This window comes from Ciconia boyciana, chromosome 1 (assembly GCF_034638445.1).
Source record: "Ciconia boyciana chromosome 1, ASM3463844v1, whole genome shotgun sequence".
Taxonomy (NCBI): Eukaryota; Metazoa; Chordata; class Aves; order Ciconiiformes; family Ciconiidae; genus Ciconia; species Ciconia boyciana.
Genome location: NC_132934.1, coordinates 94,281,929 through 94,300,773, shown reverse-complemented (window position 1 = coordinate 94,300,773; position 18,845 = coordinate 94,281,929). Strand labels below are relative to the sequence as shown.

The following is an 18,845-nucleotide window of genomic DNA, read 5'->3' as shown; positions in this document are numbered from 1 at the left end:
CGGCCCGGCCGCGGCCCGCCCCGCCGGCAGTGCGGCGCTGGTGCCCGTCATGGCTGCCGCCGCGCAGCTGCTCCGTGGAGCCGCCCGTGCCGCCCGCGGCCCGCCCGCCCTCGCTCTCGCCGCTCCGGCGGGCCGGCGGGCGCTGGGCTCCGCGCCGCCGGGAATGGCGGCGGGCCGGCGGGGTCGGCGGGCCGCGCTGGCGGCGGCGGGGGCGCTGGGCGGGCTGGGGCTGGGGCTGGGGCTGTGGCGGTGGCAGCAGGCCGCGATGGCGGCGGCCGAGGAGGATGAGAAGGAGGAGGAGGAGCTGCGGCAGCGGTTCATGGCGCCGCCGGTGAGCGGGCTGCGGGAGCTGCTGCGGCGGCGGCGGCGGGAGCTGCGGAGCCGCATGGAGCTGCTCATCATGGAGACGCAGGGGGAGGTGTGCCGCGCCCTGGCCGCGCTGGACCCCGGCGCCACCTTCGCCGTCGACACCTGGGAGAGGAAGGAAGGTAGGTATGGGGGGGCCGCGGGGGTCACCCCGGGCACGGGCACCCCGGGGGCCGGCGGCCCCGGCGCGGGGTGACCGTGGTGTTGGCAGGCGGAGGCGGCATCAGCTGCGTGCTGCAGGACGGCGAGGTCTTCGAGAAGGCAGGTGTGAACGTGTCCGTCGTGTTCGGGCTCCTGTCCGAGGAGGCAGCGCGGCAGATGCGAAGCAGGGGCAAGTCTCTGAAGGCCAAAGACGGTAAGGTGTCCGGCGGGGAGGTGGGGTAGAGGAGCGGGACGCGTTCACCCAGGTATGGCCATGCAGGTACTTTGACAGCACGGTCTGGCCTCTGAGCAGAACGTGAGGAAGGCCAGGCTGATCAGTGCTCGAGGGAAGATTTCACTTGTGTCATGGTGGTTTCCAACCAGTAAGCCTGGCAGGTGGACTTTCGTATCCCTAAAAAACTAGGTATCAGAGTGCTTCTCCCTCTGTCTTGCTGCTTTCAGCAGTGTACTGTAGGCACAGGTTGTTTCTCAGTAACGACGCTGTAGCTCAACAGTGCAACAGCACAGGAGTTACGTACCAAAGAGGTGGAGAGAGAGAACCAAAAAGACCTGAAGGCTAAAGAGGATTCAACCCACGTTCATGTAGAAAAGGGTAATTCTGAGGACTGGGGGTGGTGGAAGGCCTTAGCAGTGCGTTACGTTTTAAGCAATCGTCATCGAAAGGGTGCTCTAACATACTGTTGAATTTTAGGACAAATACCAAAAAAAGGATTTTGTTAGGTGCACAGAAGTGTGTGGATGAGAAGTAAATTGCACATTGCTTAATAGTTATGGTGACCCAACATGTGAAATTTTCTTGTAGTGGAACAGTAGCTTGGAACCTAAGGAAAATAGTGATGTTCCTTAAATGCTAATAAATGAAGTTATTTGAAAAACTGAAGGTTTTTTTCTGGGTTTTTTTCTTTTTTTTTATCTAGGGAAACTGCCTTTTTGCGCCATGGGTGTGAGCTCTGTTATCCATCCAAAGAACCCTCATGTTCCAACCATGCACTTCAACTACAGATACTTTGAAATTGAAGAAGCAGATGGTAAGAATTTTAATCCAATGAAGTACACATGAAATGTATGACTCTGCATCAAAGAGGCATGAACGCATGGCTAGGGTAAGAGGTTAAGAACCACTCCAGGTTTGTTCCCAGCTGTGCCAAGAGTCTGTTGTGTAGCACTGAACCTCTTAACCTCTGGGCCTTCATTTGTCCATTTGTAAAATCAGTGTGATGCGTGCATCTGGTACAGTAAAGGTGGTGGCAGTTTACTTTTTGCAGCGTATGCCAGGGGTTTCAGACTTAAAGTGTAGGAGGTTATAAATAAGTGTAATGCATATTCAAAGAAGCAAGTCTAGAATTCAGTAGAAGAAAGGTCTGTGAAAGACTGGTAAGCATTCTGGTCAGGATGTACCTTTGTCTCAGGAGCTGGGAGGACATACTGTCAGAAACTGCTCTCTACGTGCACTGTGCCTTTTTTCCCTGAGTTTCTGCAGCTTGCTGCTGTCAGAAGCAGGACTCTAGGCTAGGTGGTCTAACACTGAGAGCCCGTCTGTACCTTGTGACAGTGTACATAACTGTCAGAAGCTCGAAGAGAGTTTTCTTTCAGTTATTTTGCCAGAACATTATGGATCGTTTCTAGTCAATTACTTCCCTGGATTTAGTAAGGATGTTTCCTTTCTTTGTCATGCAGTAACATCTTTCTGGATTCTTGACTACGAGTTGCCAGCCCATCTTGTGAAATTGATATCCTGTAGTCAGGGTCAGTGGTCCAAAATACTAAACAAATGGGTTTTCACTGCTTTGAAATTTGTTTCATGTTTTCCTAAAGTCACTGGTCATCGCACTACCTCGAACTCAAATTTTTCATTGATTTATGTTTAGACACACCACTGAATAATGATTTTGTTTTGTATTGTAAAAGAAGTCGGTAGCTCTTGGTGAACCACTAGCAATGTATTTGCGTTTGGAGGTTTAAAAGAAAAATGTTGCTGCTTGCCTCTCTCCTATAGGAACTAAACAGTGGTGGTTTGGTGGTGGGACTGACCTCACTCCAACTTACCTGAATGAAGAGGATGCCGTTCATTTTCACAAGACTCTGAAAGAGGCCTGTGACAAGCATGATCTGAAGCTGTATCCCAAGTACAAGAAATGGTATGTGGGGAGAGATGCGCTTGGGTTCTGTTTGTGGGAGCAGAAGGGGGCACTGGGTATCACCAGTTAAGTGTACTCTAGGAACAGTAGGTTCTGCCACCTTTTGAAAAGTACCAGCAGACCCTAATGAAAATCAGCAAATGTGCACTGGGACAAAATGTAGTCTAAACCAATCTCTTATTTACAGAGGCCTGAGTTTTTCCAACCAGAGGGCTGACAACTAGGATCATAAGACTATAGCCCAAATAAAAACCAAGCTGACTCTACAAGGTTTTGTAAGCTACAGACTTCATTAGGCAACTCAAGAATTCCATTTAGCCTTTGGTATTAAACTAGGACAAGACTTTTGCCTCATGGACTTGCACTAATTCTGCTTACAGTGAACTCACGGTAAATGTGCATGACTTCAGCGCTAGCCCAAGAACTCACACTACAGTTCTGAAAGTCCCATTCCAGTTTTTCTACCTTCAGTCTGACCTTCATTACTTTTTTTTTTTTTTGCCAGGTAGGCAAAGGAGCTTGTCCTTAATGTAGAAGCTTCATAGTTTTGATGGAGCTGTACTTTTTTTCCAGTGACACATTCAGTGAGAGTTCAACAGCATATTCTCTAAAGATGCAAACTTTGAATGTTCTTCTTGAGCTGAGAGATACAGGTGATGGGATCCTTCACTCTTCAGTGGGGGCTTGCTGCTCTGTGTCTGATAATCCTATCTGCTACAAGCTGTGGTATCCAGGAAGGAGGGGTTACCCTTTCATAAGTTACCAGGTCTTGTCTGAGGCAGGAGATAAAGTGGGTGTTGTAGCTCTGGTGTGAATGACTTAGTAGAGAAGCACATCTTATAACCTTAAGACTACAGTCTTGTTCTCTGAGGAATTTTTGCATGGTAGTTCACAGTGTCTGCCTTAATGGTCAGGTTATTTGCAGCGTAAGTAGGCTAGTAATGCCAGCTGCAGAGGGTCGGAGAGAAGGATGCCTGTTCTTAGTCTGAGGGCAGCTCAGGGAAGGACTGATTGTATCCCATGGACAAAGGCAGTTTTCTCAGTCCCAGCATGAATGTTTGCTATGAGCAGCAGCTGTGTAGGGGCATGCGGTTCTCGCTGTCAGAGCAGTGTGAATCTCTTCTGAGCTTCTACTAATTAGCATTGCCTCTTTTCCCACCTTTCTCAAACATAAAAGCTCTTGTTATGTTTACCACACTGTCTTCCTGATCTAGCTTTAAGACTTTAGTCAGGCTTGTTCTCTTTTGCATTTCTGACTGACCTTTTTTTCTTAACTCTTCCTGCTGCTATAAAAAAACCTGATCATCCCAGTGAATAAAAAAATAGCATAGGTTATCTGTTATATCTCCACATCTCTCTCGCTATGGCCATGCCATTTATATTGCTTGAGAACAGCAACTGCGGATGGATACATGCATGGAAAACTAGTCCTAAAGGAAGGCAGGGTTTCCTTGCTGTTGATGGTTTCTGCTTCCTACTTCCCTTCCATTTCTCCCTCATATGAAGACTTGCAGAGCATGGCTGCCCAAGCAAGCAACTATAAGCAAGATAGGGTGTGGATACAATGAACCAGCTGGTTTATAGTAATTGCACACCTACATACTCCCAGTAAGTACGAAAGAGATTAACTGCCTCCCTGTTGTAGGATAAGCTGCACTTATTCCTTCATAAACTTGAACATGAGCCATGAAAAGCCACTGCTAGAATGACTCCATCTTCCAAGTTTAACTGTTAAAAAGCCTTTTTCCAAGGAAGGCTGACTCACTCTTGATTTTTCCTTAAGTGACGGTGGCTTTCTTATCTGGTCTTGGGTTTATAGATTCTTTTAGTTTTGAGGCAGAAAACCAATTCTTTCACTAGAATGGCAAAAAGAATAAAGAAATGATCTTCCAAGTTTATTCTGAGTTCATCTGAAAGCTGTACAAATAATTTGGGATCTATATATAATTCTGGGAATGAAATCTAGCAAGAGCTCTTAGGGTGAAGTTTTGAAATCAGGTGTCCCTCCTCGTAAGTAGAGGCTATGGATTGGATCACTCCACATGGAAGCATCAGCCATAGTGTTTGAGTGTTACATTTTCAGTGACTGTGCGGTGATACGTAGCTTTGCAGAGACCATTTCATCAGAGCTTTTACTGTAAGTGAACGCAGGAGTGCTTTCCAGCTGGTGCTACACCATCCTGGCTCTCAGCAGTCAGTGAAACAGTGTGGCACCCGGCACTGGAGGAACTGACTTTTCATCAATAGTTCACTAGTGCCATCCTGTGCCACGTAACTGTTTGGAGTTCTGTTTATTTCTTTGAATATTGTGGACCATATTAATAATTGACTGCTACCTCTTCTAGGTGCGATGACTACTTCTATATCAAGCACCGTGGCGAGCGAAGAGGGATTGGAGGCATATTCTTTGACGACGTGGACTCTCCCTCCAAGGAGGAAGTATTCCAGTTTGTGAAGAGTTGTGCCAAAGCTGTTGTGCCTTGTTACATTCCCATTGTGAAAAGGCACTGCCATGACTCCTTCACACCAGACGAAAAGCTATGGCAGCAGCTTCGGAGAGGACGGTGAGTACTGAAGGAGCAAAAGAATACATGGGAGGTGGATTACGCTGGCGAGAAAAAAATGAGCTAGTTCTTCATGGTTGCAGGGTTTATGTCCTGTTGTGGTGTGGGCTGAGGTTGCATAAGTGCTCTAAAGCTTGCCAGAGAATTTCAACATTTTTGTGTACAGAACTATTTTTCAAATCCAATGCTAGATTGCTGGGGAGGGTGCAAAGGTACTAGCACACCCTCATCTGTATCCCCTGCTCTCCCACATTGCAGCACAAGCAACCCATACAAAATGCCACAGTTCTCTGCAGCTCCTTCAAAAACCAAGAGAAGCTGCTGCTTTGTAACAGGCAAAGGGGTGCGTGGTGTCCTGAATCTCACCCTCTCCTGCAGCCCAGTGATGCAGGATACAGGACTGCCCCGTGACATGAGGAGCATAAAGGTGAAGGGAGTCATGCTTCCTGTTCAGGAATGAAGCTAAACCCCAGAAAGTCATGGAATAACTGTACCCAAGAGTACTTTCAGCTTCTTACATACATATTTATTCTATCTGATCTTGGCATTGAAATGAGGATGCAGTGAACTCTTTGTAAAGGAATAAAGATACAGAGGGGTTTTGTTTTTCTGGCATGGTCCAAAGTCACTAACTTAAAAGACTTGAGGATGCTTATTAATGTGAAAACTGTTAATGCTGCAAAAGCTTAAGTACATTGGTAGATACAGTTGTACTCCTTTATTTATGTCCTGTGATTGTATAAGCATATGCAGAAATTAGAATACATTTGCTTTGTGGAACTGGGGAGCCATTAGTTTCTGCTGCTTCTGCAGAGAAATCTGTGAGAGTAGCATAGAGAAGGCATAAGCATTCAAGTTTAGATCACTGGCCTACAGCAATTACTCAGATAAGCACATATGCTTTATTTGATGAGGCTGTTCCTGGGAGCGTTGGCCTTTCAGGATCCTGCTATGATTAGAAGGGGGAATAGCTTCTTCAGGTTGCAGCCAGGATTGGCTCATGAGGCCTGCGTATTTCCCTGGATCTGTTTGCAGGTTACTGGGCTAGGCTAAGCTCTCAATTTCTGCAAATAGATAAGAACTCCTCCCTTCCTGTACTTCTGTTAAGTACTAATACCTCAGTACTGGTTACTAAGATAACCCCTGCTGAATTGTCACTGCTCTGTTCCTATGCTGGGGGCAGAAAACTCTCTATTCTGGCACATAGAAGTCCCAGCCAGCACTCTGAAGCTGTCTCACTTCTGCTGCTTTTCAACTCTCCCCAAGAAACAGGAAATCTTGTTCTGACCTTGCTGCTTATGTGTCTTTCAGCATGGAGGACTGCACAGTAGAGTTTTTCCTAGGGTCATTTCCAGTTCCTTTAAGGCTCCTCTTATGTCTGACATCACCACAAAAAGGAGTACTAGCATAACCAAGCTAAACTCGGTGCCAAGCTTGCCAGCAGGGTTGAGGCCTAGGAGAAGTAAGTTAGTATAGCACCATGCAGAATACTCTCCTTGAACAGTTTGTCTGTTCTCGTCTGTTACCTCCTATGCTTTGTGGAGTGGCAAGGTCACACTTGCATTCCTGTGCAGAGGATGCTAGAGAACAGTTGGCCCCAAACCAGGGTTCATTCTGACACCCAATACAGTAGAAAGACAGGCTGGATTTGTTTGGTGTCTGCTAGTTGAAGAAGGTGCAAGCAACTTCTGATAATAAACTTGTTTTTCTGTTGCATCTCTTCACTCCCCATAGGTATGTGGAGTTCAACTTGGTTTATGACAGAGGTACAAAGTTTGGCCTCCTGACACCAGGATCAAGAATTGAAAGCATTCTTATGTCTCTGCCCCTGACTGCAAGGTAAGGGCATAGATATGCGGAGTTGCAGGTAGGCACTGTTCTTATTAAAATACTTTATAGGATTACATCAAAGCTCTGTCCTGGTGTCCAGTCTTTTTAACAGTGGTTAGTTCATGCTTGATACAAGAACTGGCCAAATACATGCAGATGTTTCTTTAGTCCGCTACACTCGTGCAGTTGCCAGTGATGATAAAAATATCTAGAACATAGTCTAGATATTTGCTGTCCAAAAAAAAGTGGTATTTTTTGTGCTTAGTACCTCTTGATAGATTTCCTCTGCTTGCTCCATGGGTTTTTGTTTAGTAGCTCTTTGAAACCATGTGAGCTTATGGCAGTCCTGATAAGCCTGTGATAAGGAAGTTCCATAGTTTAACTGTGTGTTGTGTGAAAAAGTGCCTCTTTGTTTTCTACTCGCACCTGATGACTTCATGCAACTTTTCAGTGAGTAACCAGGTTTTCTTCCTGTTCGTTTTCTCCATAACAGTTCTTATTTTACAGGCTTCTGTTTTTTTCATTGTCTGTTTTTCAGGCTGACAAGTCCACCTCATTTTAGTCTTTGTACAGTAGCTGTTCCATACCTTCGATCACATTTGCCACTTTTTGCTAGGCTTAACTTTTCTATGCCCTTTCTGAACTGGGGATAAGGAACAGACGACATAAGCTATGTATGCGTATCCAAGATGCAGGTGTGCTGCTGACTCATACAGTGGCATAATCATGTTTTAGTTCATTATTCCTTTCATAATCCTAATATGCTGTTTGCTGGTTTTGATTGCTGCTAAGCATTGAGCTGGCTTTTTCATAGAATTGTTATGATGCCAAGATCTTTTCTGGGCAATAAAAGTTAACTCAGTCTCTCAACTTGTATGTAACTTTTTTCTGTGTGCATCACTTTAGCTCAATCAACAATTAATTTCACCTCCCATTTTATTGCTCAGTTGCTTGGCTTGATATTAACTGTTTTCAACTGCCTTTTTAGGTTTAAACCAGTCTTGCTTCATCTTGCAATATCAGCAAACTGTCATTTACTGTTTATGCCCCTTTTTAGGTTGCTTTCAGATACGCTGAGTAGCACAGGCCCTATCATTAATTTCGTAAGACTCCATTAGTGACCTCCCTCCACTAGGATAACTGACCTTTGCCTGCTACCCTTGAACATGAAGGCAGTCCTGGTCATACCATATAGCTTCATCCCACTGCCACCGCCAGATATTTCCCTCACCTGGTGCTGTAGCACCGTCCTACCTTTTGATTTCATTGCTGGGATGATCTGGTTTTGCTTGTTTTCGTCAACATAAATAGCTCACTTAACAGCACAAAGGGGTCCTTCCTGGGAGAAAAAAATGGAAAAAGGTTGTACCCATCCCTTTGTGACTGCTGACATTTTTCTTCCTCTGTCATGTCTCTTAATTGCCTCTTCAATAAAAAGTGGTCTCTTATCAACTTTGTTTTTAAAACTAAGATTCAACAAGGACTTGTAGTGCTTCCAGTCCAGCTTCTGGAAGAATTTGCCCTGGGCGGCTGAAAATACTGCATCAGGATCAAATGATAAAATCTGAAGCTGATGATTTCCCTTAGGACTCATGTCCTCACTCTCTTTTGCCTGGGTTCTTTTTTTGGCTTGTCTTCCTCGTGACACTAGGGTGTCACAAAGTACTGCTAAAAGATCTTTGCAAATAAACCTGCATGGATTGTGGGGTAGGGGGCATTGCTCTTTCTTTTTCCTTTGTTCTTCCAGCCTTTCCAGAAGTTGGGAAAAAGATCGAGCTAACATTTCTCCTGTCTCTTCCAGTGTTATTATTTGTTTTTACTGAACTTAATGATTTGTAGCCATATCTGTTTACTTGACATGAGAGTATCAACTGTGTATGTAGCTTTGCATCCTCAGAAGAGGCAACTCAATTCCAAACACAGCCTGGTGCGGGAGAGGTGGCAGCCAGCTGGGCAGTCTGAGTGAGTTTCCCCTCTCCCTGCAGGTGGGAGTACATGCACACCCCTCCAGAGAGCTCAAAAGAAGCAGAAATCCTGGAGGTTCTGCGCAATCCCAAAGACTGGGTGCACTAACACAGATCATGAACAAGATGGACTGCTTACACTGAGCCATTATGAAAGAAGAGGAACGCCTGGAAAACAGCGCATTCAAACTGCTGTTGCATGGCACTTCAGTATAGCTATTTATACTCTTATCTGGTGCCTTAATAATGCTGTAGACTTGTTACAACTTGCAAATATATGAACTCATTCTTTAAGATGGATCAGCTAATGTTCTCACCGCTGTTGATGTTGCCTTGTGAAGGAGTGGCGATACCCTCAGGACTATTGTGCATGCTTAAGAACTTTCTCAACTGATTTGTTTGACTGCAAAATGGTAAACTACAGTGAAGTGTTCTTCCAGTGGAATGAAAGCATTATCTGTGCCTAAATAGCACTGCTTACTCCTAGAAAACGTTGGGATGTTTTAGAAATTTTTTTTTAAAGAATAAAGGGAATATTTGATATGATTTTAAACCTTAAAGTCTGCTTTCACGAAGTTGTGAAAAAGGTGGTACTTAACTATGTGTTTTTTGAGGCTATCTACATTGACTTGAGAAGGGGAAAGGGTCTTAAAATGTGGTAGCGTGACTTGACCGATCAGTAACTGGGAGATTCTGGGTTGGGGTCCCAGTCTCGCCTGATGAGAGCGGAAGGCTGGCTGTTCATTTTGAGGAGAAAATGTTTCAGCCCTGTGCCTCTCAGCTGTGATCAAGGCAGGATAGCAACCTCCCTCGGGCCAGCTCCTTTGCCAGGAGGGTCGAGGCCAGATCAGGAAGCTGTTGGGTGTGCCCCGGGGTCCTCCAAATAGCACTTGCCACTGCTCCCAGCCCCGGGGGCTGACTGTCCTTCCTCCATCGGCACGAACCTCATCGAGGACACCGTGGGGAAAAGCGAGAGGGGTCTTGTTCTCCCCCGCCCCGGCGGCCGGCCGAGGAAAAGGCGACGCCTCCTCCCCGTCGGGGAATCGAACCCCGGTCTCCCGCGTGACAGGCGGGGATACTCACCACTATACTAACGAGGAATGAGGTAACGGTTATTACGCTTCCAGGGAGGACGTGGTGCGACGTCACCTCTGGCGGGTTTCCGGCCCGCGGGTGGCGGCTGCCTCGGCGCGAGGCTCCCGGCCTGGCCGGCTCACGCTCGCTGCCCGCCGCTCACCAAAGCCAGGCGTCCCCTTGGGCTACCGTGTTCCTTTCCGTGCTACACTTCCTCCTCGAAAAGAAGGAAAAAAACTAGAACACTGAGTAAAAGGCAGCAATTTTCTCTCCTCCAGGAGGGAGGAAAAAATTGAGTGGCCCGTACGGGGATCGAACCCGCGACCTTGGCGTTATTAGCACCACGCTCTAACCAACTGAGCTAACCGGCCAGTCTGAGCAGCACCTTGCGCGCGCCCGCAGCTCACGCGCTCCCACGGACACGCGGCGGGCGGAACCACTGCCGGGAGCTGCCCCTGCGCCCGCTCTTTTTAAAGAAAGACCGCTTCGCCGGGTCGCGTCAGGGACCTCTGGCAGAGCAGCACGGGCATTAACCGGGGTGACGAGAATTGCCAAAATGGAGACTTTCAACACTTTCACTTTTCTGTGCGCCTCCCCTTCCCCCGGTCCGCGGACGGCGTTTACCGGTGGCACGAGAGCCCCGGTAAACGGACACGCCCCACCAAAACGACCCGCCACGCTCTCCCCTTCCACTCCTCAAGCGGCTCCCGACCGCGGGAACAGGCAGGCCGCCGCCGCCGCTCCGAAGCAGTTCCCGATCGCCTCCCTCCCTCACGCCCCCGCCGCGGCCGGAGCTCCGGCAGGCGGAGGAGGAGAAGCTGGAGCGCTCCCTGGGGGTAAAAGGCGACGCCTCCTCCCCGTCGGGGAATCGAACCCCGGTCTCCCGCGTGACAGGCGGGGATACTCACCACTATACTAACGAGGAGCGGGGTGCGGGCAGCTCCCCCCCCCGCCGAGCCCGAAGACGCTCCCGGGACCCCGCCCGCCCTCGGTACGATCGCGCTGGGCGCAGAGCGGTGACACAAGGCGCTTGTTCGGCCGCCAGCACCCCAGTGCAAGGTAAAGGCTACGCGGGGGTGGCGGGGTGTCCCTCCGCAAACCAACTGCTCTGGCCTGGCCAGACGCACCGTCAGATTACTTGTAAAAATCAAGGCATCAAGTAAAAAAATTGCAGAAAATACTTAAGTATCTGAGTCAGTGAAAAGTTGTAAAGGAGGAGGACATCATCAAATTCCAAGCCCTTTGTTTCACAAACTGCCAGTGCTAAGCTGAGCTCCTCAGGTATCTTCTTTGCCATTTCATTTGCCATTACCACCACCTATCATAAAATACATTAATAAAAATAACATATTAGGAAGCAAAAAAAAAAAGGTAACAGCTGCATAGAGAAAGCATATAAATGTATCATGATAACGCAAGAGCTTTCTCAAAACCAGGCAACATTTAACACAGACATTCCCACATTCTCCGCAAAAAGAGATCGCAAAGCTGCCACTGGAAGACTGACAAACGCATGGTATGAGGAGACAGTCGTAGATCCAGTGTAAGAAAATTTGGAGTTAGAAAGGAATAGGATGGGAGACATCCGATGCAAAAAAGAGCAGAGACCCAGATGTGCATGAAGAAGAAAGAAACGGAAACCCCCACAATAAAGGCTTCCAAGATTAAAAAGCGTAATTTATCAGTGAGCCATAGGGGCTTAAAAAAAAAAGTTGTGGGCAGTCCATGTCAAATAATTACTTACTTAGCAACAGACCTGGAATAATCTGCAGAACGCCATATACCTAAGAAAAGCAAACCTGACGTGTTTGCTTTTCAATAGGCAGTGGTTTCCTTTTGTGGCCCCTCAGCAGCACTGCTAGGTCACTAACCCCGCGGGTCTCCAGGACTGTAGGTTTTTGTCCATCAAAGAGACCACAGTCCTTAGGAAGCTGATCAAAAGATTCTGGGAAATAGTACTGAGGCAAGTCAACTCTCCAGATGCCAGACGGAGAGTACCTATCATAAGCAGAATACGGATTTTAAACTCCAGTCTGTCTCATGCTCTCTCGCAAACACACTTTTAAAGGATTCTGTTAGAATTTTTGAGATCAAGAAACATCATAACAAAAAACACTAGTCAGAGAAGAGAGAAGCTGTAAGGTCTACTGTATGTTTCTGCTACTGTGAGTAGACCTCATCTCACTGTAAACTAATTTCAGAATAATGAACTAATTAAATTCAAAGCACAGAACAGCACAGTTCTATACTTTCGCATCCTTTTGTCCTGATGCTGACAGCCAAATAGGTTTGAACACGTGGATTCTTCACACTGATTTTTTGTGCATATTCTGGTGGTTCTTGAGTGCAAAACGCAACAGGAAAAATAAGTGAAAGCACATTGTTCCAGTAACATCAGCTGCACAAACAGGGAAGTGAAGGAAGGGTAAGAGAGAGCAAAAATTGTACGTTAGCATCAAACACGTTTTTTTTTTCACAACTAAGTTCTGTGAAGGGGAGAAATGGGAAGCCACTGTACCTTTCAAAGACAAGAGCAGTTTCAGAAATCCCTGAGCCACGTCTTTTCAATACATTTTTATGATGTGCTCCATTTTCAAACCTGCAGAAGGGGCTGAACTGTTGAAGAACATCCAGGAGAGAATCTGTTACCACCTACGGTTCTGCTTCCACTTTCCCCTGCAAAACATACACTCTTTACAATAGTACACTAGGCTGAAAACTGTACTAGTTCACAAGTTGATCTGCATGCAGACGGGACACTGCTGCCTCGCAGTGAAAACCATTGCTCAGGATTTTTAGGGTAAATGACTAAGAACAGTAACATTTTCAGCATACAATTTTAACCAGATGCCCTCAGCTTGTCTGAATCCTCACTGACATTTACGAAATACAGCCATAAAAGAATTTGTCCTCTTAAAAACAAAACCAACCAAACAAAAAACCCCACACAAACCAAAATGACACCCACAAGCTTAAGAGATACTTAGATAGCTAACAATGGCAGATTTTAAATTATGTTCTAACAAATGCCCTTAAATGAAAATTAAAGACTTAGCCTGACTTTCCCAAAAGCTTTGAGGAATTTAAGTACATCAAAGACCAAACAAAATAGCTTTGCCCTTTAGCGCAGAGACAGACAGGGTTGGTCACCTTTTTAGGGACCAGGATTAATCCCAGACTTTCATCCCTAAAGCAGTGGCTTGTTCTCCAGTGTCTCTCAGTTTTGCACTAAGCCTGGAAAACTCTCGAGGGCTGTGCACTGAAAAAACCCCCACTTGACCACAAAAGACATGCTAAGCTACCTGGAACACCAATCAAGGCGACACCCACCACAGGGGGATCGGCATTAACAACCTAACTAAGAACCGCTGGGATAAGACCTTCTCCAGAGCAGGAGATTGCTCGGTAAAGAGCAACCGGGATGGGAATTTGCACGCCAGGAGCCAGAAGATGCAAGTGCAATGAAAAGCAGTGCTTTCCAGTAATCTTATATGCCGTACACACATGAAACCAGAAGCGTAATCTAAAAGCTTTGCTTTTTGCTAAGTTTGATCTGCCTGTACAGTCCTTTGCTCCATCTGTGCTCATCCTCATCTTCATCCTCACTTATTGGCACACAAGAAGAAATGTCCGTTATTTGGGTAATCATGCTTGATACATTAGTTTCCAGAATGGAAGATTACAAAGAACAGACAAGTCAGAATCCTTTTGAGAACTGACAGGCTACTATAAAAAAAAAAAGGCAGACTGGAAAACAGTTTATTACCTCAGTTCATGAAATTTCATGTTGGCACTGGGACAAATAAGATTTGTGTCTTTCTGCCAGATGACAGGTCCTTTGCAAACCGCCTAGGGATTTCAGCAATAACTCAAAGCCTTTTTAAAAGGCACTTTGAAGTCTGCCTGTACTTTTAGAGTGTAAATAGGTTTTAGCCCTCATGTTTGGTTAGGAGGGGGCCTCTTGGTTTAGTCCAATAGTCTATGCTGCTACTCTTTTCCCTTACCATGTGCAGAGCTTAAAATTTTCCAAGCAATACAGGAGTTTTTGCTGCATATTGCCACATAGATCAAAGAAGTCTAAAACAAAGCGAAGGGAATACATGAGATTATGTGCTGTTTATAATGAAATAACATTACTGAATTCAAGTGTCTTGGTTTTGCCACTGCATTTGTCTGTGAAAGCTTTTAATGACGATGTGCTATGATTTGATGTAGCTTTGGCATCAGAAAAATTTTGAGCTGACTAGCTTTGTGGTCTACCTTTTGTGTCATCTGACTTGCTCTGAGAACATCCTTGGAAGTCAGATTCCGTATCTGTCTTAATGGGATCCACTGTGTTCGGCCAGCATGAGTTCAGGTATCTTCCAAAGGTGCCCTTCTCCTTTGCTGACAGTCTGCCAAGCTTAACCTCTATCTTTTTACACTGCCATATTATTATCCCTGATCCTTTTTTTTTTAAGTTCTTCCTAATTTACTGATCACTCAGTCCTTTGAAAATACCATTTTCCAATAAAAGTATGAAATCATTATTTCAGTATTAAAAAAAAAAAAATCCAAGAAGCACAGTTTGTATTGCTTCTGTAATATATAGATATTGTGTGAATATAGCTCAAAATACCTTTCTCTGTCTTTCAAGATGAGAAGGATGCCTAGGGAGAGGTATAAATTCTTTCTGTTTTCTGGCGTAAGAAATTAGGTAGTTAAGTAACTATCTTCTCAAATGTTGCTTCAGGAACCTACAGGTGAAAGATGGTGAATCTCTGATGACAAGTATTTGTCTAAATACAATACTTAGAACTAAATGTTTGAAATACGTGTCTTCTTTTGCTTTCTCTAATGAGTCAAATTGAATACCTTTGACCTCTTTCCTTTTCCAGGAAAACCAATGTAACCTAATTTTGTAATATCACATAGTCAGAAGAAGATCTTGGCCAGGGATGAGGAAGTAAAGGGTAAGATGAACCTTATTTTTCCCCTCTTAATTATGGTACCTTGCAGATAAGTGATCATGTCCATATAACTAAATTTGTAATTCAGTTTAGCCAAGAACTCTTTTACTAGATACTTATTTATGACTTTGCAAACTTTGGAGTCTTAAGGTTGTCTGTAAGTATAATTTTACATTATATTCTACATAAAAGGTTTTTTTAAATTATGATTATTTACAAGGACTCTGTCCTTTCAGACAAATGTATAGGTTTATAGGTTGGTTTTTGTCAACTATAAGAGTGATTTTTCATTTCCTCTGCAGTAATATAATGTAGAAAACTCTGTTAGAAACTTTGTAGCTACTGCTGTAAGTTGTGACCCTGCCTCCTAGTTATTAGTATCACTGCTGGCTATTCACCAAGGTTTGCTATTGCTCCTTACATGAGGACAAATAATTAATTTTAATACACAATCTATCAGAAATACACTGTAAAATGTTCATCTTGTCAATATCACAACAGTTTGCAGGATTGTGGACTGCACAGAATTGTATCAGAAATTAATTCATACTTTTTAGATGGGTTATGATAAGAAGAACCGTTTGCTCTGCAGGCCACAGACTGTATATTATAATTAGATTATATGCAAAGGAAGAAGCTATAGATTTTCAAGGCTGAGAGGACTGCGTTGATCATTAACAACAGTTTTGCCTCCTCCACTTTTACAAGCCAGCTCCTTTCTATGAGCTTGCAGCGGTTGCTTTTGAGCACCCTGAAAGTTGCTGGTCAGAATAAGGCAGCCTGAAAGAATGCTGACTACATTGCTGATTTCCTGAAAAAGAAATGTTGGAAGATTATTTCAACCATGGACAAGGCTCAAGGTTTAGTCCTAGGGCTGGGACAAACCCCAGCACCACCACAGGCAGACTTGGCGGCGGGGTGTGCTGTCTGCTGGGCCAGACAGCTACCAGCCAGCCCCCACAGGGTGGGGGGAAAGGTAAGTGGTGGTGGGTGGGAGGACACTCAGGAGTTGCAAACTGCTGTGCTACAATCTGCCATCTCAGACATGCTGGATAGACCCGCATCTGTAGGTCAAGATGGGCGGCCACCAAGTCTCCTTGGCACAACAGGACTGACAAGCTCAGTGGGTTGTGGAACAGCTGCAGAGATCTTCCTTTTCATAGGGCAGAACATCAGGAGGCCACTCTGATGGTCACCGTGATGGTAGCCATCACAGTAGCTTCCTGATGTCACTATCGACTTCCCTGCCTCTTGTCCTGGTAGTGCCAAGGAGACTTGGAACAAGCAGGATCCAGACAAGCAGAGGTGAGTGGCTGCTGTCCTTTGGGTGGCGTGCCACAGAGGCCGTTTGCTGAACCATGGACTGGACCATTGGGCTTGGTAGAAAAAGGCAGCAGATGAAGAAGAGGGACATCTGGGACATCATCTTTGGCACGTGAGTCATCACTGGTGCTCATGTAAATGATGATGGATGGAGCAAAACAGCATATGTACATGTGAGAAATTATTTATAAATGTGCCCAAACATGCTGAAATGTCTGATAAGTGTGGTGGCAGATGGGTGGTGTGCGCTCTTGTGCCATGTAACAAATGCCAGCACCTGATCATACCTCTCTGCAGGTTCCTGATCCCCCCCAGACTGAGTAAGACTCCCGAAAATCATAAGTATATTTTAAATTGTTAATTTTCTCCCTTGTTGGTATTTAATGGAAAACCGATTACATAGTGCCAAGTTTGTGGCACAAACTGAAAAATACTTCTATTAAGGCTGAAACAGCATTTTTCCCCCTATAGTTCAGAGCCTTCAGCAACCTGACAGAAGTTAGCTGTCTTCCTAGCAGGGAAAATGCAGGCAGCTTTCCTTGAGGAATGTATTTTGAAGTTGAGAATGCAATGAGCCACCCACCAAACCATGCCCATGCCTTTCACGGATTACCAGATAGCAGTATCAAGGTAGTCAACAGGTTGCTGGGTTTGGGCGTGGGGCGCGTGTTCCCTTTTAGCCCCACCATTCAAAACAGCTCCATGAAGCAGGGCTCACTTCAAATCCCATTTTCAAGCTCAGAGGAAAGCAAACCTGGCAAATCGCGGGCAGCACGCAGCCAGGCTTGCTGTGCCTACGGCGCCTCAGCTCAGCGATGTTTCAAATCCAGAAAATCTCGATGGGAGCTTCCTTTTTGCCCGCTCGGTCACGCCAGCACGGCGGGGCTCCGTGAGGCCGTCCGGCCCGCCCCGCCCCCTCCGCCATTTACCTCAGGCACTTTCCCGCCGCTGTCGCCGTCCGAGGCGCCGCCGGGACGCGCGGCTCGCAGCTTCCTCCTCGTTAGTATAGTGGTGAGTATCCCCGCCTGTCACGCGGGAGACCGGGGTTCGATTCCCCGACGGGGAGACGGCTGTGCCGTTTTGCCTCCCGGTGCCGCCGCCGACCTCCTTTTCCCCGCCGCGGCGCCCCCCCGCCGCCTCCCCGCCGGCAGCAGGGGTGGAGGGGCGCGGCGGCGGAGGGTGGTGGCGTGCGCGGCGGTGGCGCCGGGCGTTAAGTGGCCGTGATCGTATAGTGGTCAGTACTCTGCGTTGTGGCCGCAGCAACCTCGGTTCGAATCCGAGTCACGGCAGAAACCTTTTCTTATTTCCTGTTGTTTATATTTTTTTCCCTTCCTGTCCCCGTCGTTGCCGGCAAGCGCTTTGGCGCGGACGGGGCGAGGTTGGTCCTCCCGGCCCCCCGCCGGCCCCGGGCGCCTCGGGGGGCTGTGCGCACGGGCGGGGCGGCCGGGCGTTAGGCCGAGCCCGGAGCAGCCGGCGCTGCTGAGCGCAGCCTGCGGGCTGCCAGCAGGGCCCTGCTCTGCCCCGCCCGCCGCCGCGCTCCTCGGCCGCGGGGTGCGCCCGGGACCCCTGCGGCGGTGCCACGCGTGGGCCGTGATTTCTGACAGAAAGCGCGAAAACGGGAGGAAAAAAATAAAGCAGCTTAAAAGGTAGCTGGCCCGTACGGGGATCGAACCCGCGACCTTGGCGTTATTAGCACCACGCTCTAACCAACTGAGCTAACCGGCCCGCATGCGAGTGCGTTTCCACGGCGTCGATCAACAGCCAATCAGCTGCCTCGCGTCCCCCTGCGGCACGCCCCTCCCCCGCCGGGGCTCCGCGTCCGCTCCCGGAACCCGCAGCGGCGCGGAGGGGAGCGCGTGCCTGCCGCGGGGCGGCTTCCCCCGCGCGCGAAGGGAAACGGCGGGAAAGGATGAGGGGGGCGGGGAGCCGCCGCCCGGGCAGTAAAAGGCGGGAAGCCAAAATATACCGACAGGCAGTAGTCGTGGCCGAGTGGTTAAGGCGATGGACTAGAAATCCATTGGGGTTTCCCCGCGCAGGTTCGAATCCTGCCGACTACGGGGCGCTTCTTTTCCTGCAGCCGAACATCCTCCCTCCTTCCCCTGCCCCAAATCCGCTCGCTACAGGTTTTTTTTTCCACATCGTAAAAATTTTCACCAGTACTAAATACGGAAAACGCGAGAATTCCGAGTCGCTGACCAAGACCCCCAGCTCAGAATGGGAACGCCACCCTCCTCCAAACCCCACCCGCCCCGCCGGCAGGGAGGGGGTGACCCCGGGAGCCGGGCGCCCCGGCAGCGCCCCCGCCCTTTTGGGCAGGGCGAGGCGGGGCTGGCCGCGGCCCACCCGGCGCCGTGGCTTAGCTGGTTAAAGCGCCTGTCTAGTAAACAGGAGATCCTGGGTTCGAATCCCAGCGGTGCCTGGGCCTCTCACGGGCATCCCCGCTTCCTCCTTTTGGGGGAGCCCGGGTGCCCGCAG

At 47.6% G+C, this 18,845-nt stretch overlaps 1 protein-coding gene, 1 long non-coding RNA gene and 8 other non-coding genes across 10 annotated transcripts; 5 read left to right on the top strand and 5 right to left on the bottom strand.

Moving 5' to 3' along the window:
- Window positions 1-15: 15 nt before the first annotated feature.
- Window positions 16-9,570, top strand: CPOX (coproporphyrinogen oxidase). Its single transcript, XM_072882970.1, has 7 exons — window positions 16-488; window positions 578-721; window positions 1,446-1,556; window positions 2,525-2,666; window positions 5,012-5,230; window positions 6,965-7,069; window positions 9,046-9,570. The coding sequence occupies exons 1-7, from the start codon at window positions 50-52 to the stop codon at window positions 9,131-9,133; spliced, it is 1,248 nt and encodes a 415-aa protein (XP_072739071.1). The 5' UTR covers window positions 16-49; the 3' UTR covers window positions 9,134-9,570.
- Window positions 9,571-10,052: 482 nt separating this feature from the next.
- On the bottom strand, window positions 10,053-10,124 carry TRNAD-GUC (transfer RNA aspartic acid (anticodon GUC)). Its single transcript has one exon. It is a non-coding gene; the product is annotated as a tRNA-Asp (tRNA).
- Window positions 10,125-10,395: 271 nt separating this feature from the next.
- TRNAI-AAU (transfer RNA isoleucine (anticodon AAU)) lies at window positions 10,396-10,469 on the bottom strand. The gene has a single exon. It is a non-coding gene; the product is annotated as a tRNA-Ile (tRNA).
- A 482-nt stretch (window positions 10,470-10,951) lies between these two features.
- On the bottom strand, window positions 10,952-11,023 carry TRNAD-GUC (transfer RNA aspartic acid (anticodon GUC)). Its single transcript has one exon. It is a non-coding gene; the product is annotated as a tRNA-Asp (tRNA).
- Window positions 11,020-17,968, bottom strand: LOC140647024 (uncharacterized). Its single transcript, XR_012040638.1, has 3 exons — window positions 17,300-17,968; window positions 12,617-12,774; window positions 11,020-11,416 (listed from the first exon to the last, which is right to left on the bottom strand). It is a non-coding gene; the product is annotated as an uncharacterized lncRNA (long non-coding RNA).
- On the top strand, window positions 17,365-17,436 carry TRNAD-GUC (transfer RNA aspartic acid (anticodon GUC)). The gene has a single exon. It is a non-coding gene; the product is annotated as a tRNA-Asp (tRNA).
- TRNAH-GUG (transfer RNA histidin (anticodon GUG)) lies at window positions 17,588-17,659 on the top strand. Its single transcript has one exon. It is a non-coding gene; the product is annotated as a tRNA-His (tRNA).
- Window positions 17,969-18,021: 53 nt separating the features above from the next.
- Window positions 18,022-18,095, bottom strand: TRNAI-AAU (transfer RNA isoleucine (anticodon AAU)). Its single transcript has one exon. It is a non-coding gene; the product is annotated as a tRNA-Ile (tRNA).
- Window positions 18,096-18,345: 250 nt separating this feature from the next.
- On the top strand, window positions 18,346-18,427 carry TRNAS-AGA (transfer RNA serine (anticodon AGA)). The gene has a single exon. It is a non-coding gene; the product is annotated as a tRNA-Ser (tRNA).
- A 288-nt stretch (window positions 18,428-18,715) lies between these two features.
- Window positions 18,716-18,789, top strand: TRNAT-AGU (transfer RNA threonine (anticodon AGU)). Its single transcript has one exon. It is a non-coding gene; the product is annotated as a tRNA-Thr (tRNA).
- Window positions 18,790-18,845: the final 56 nt, after the last annotated feature.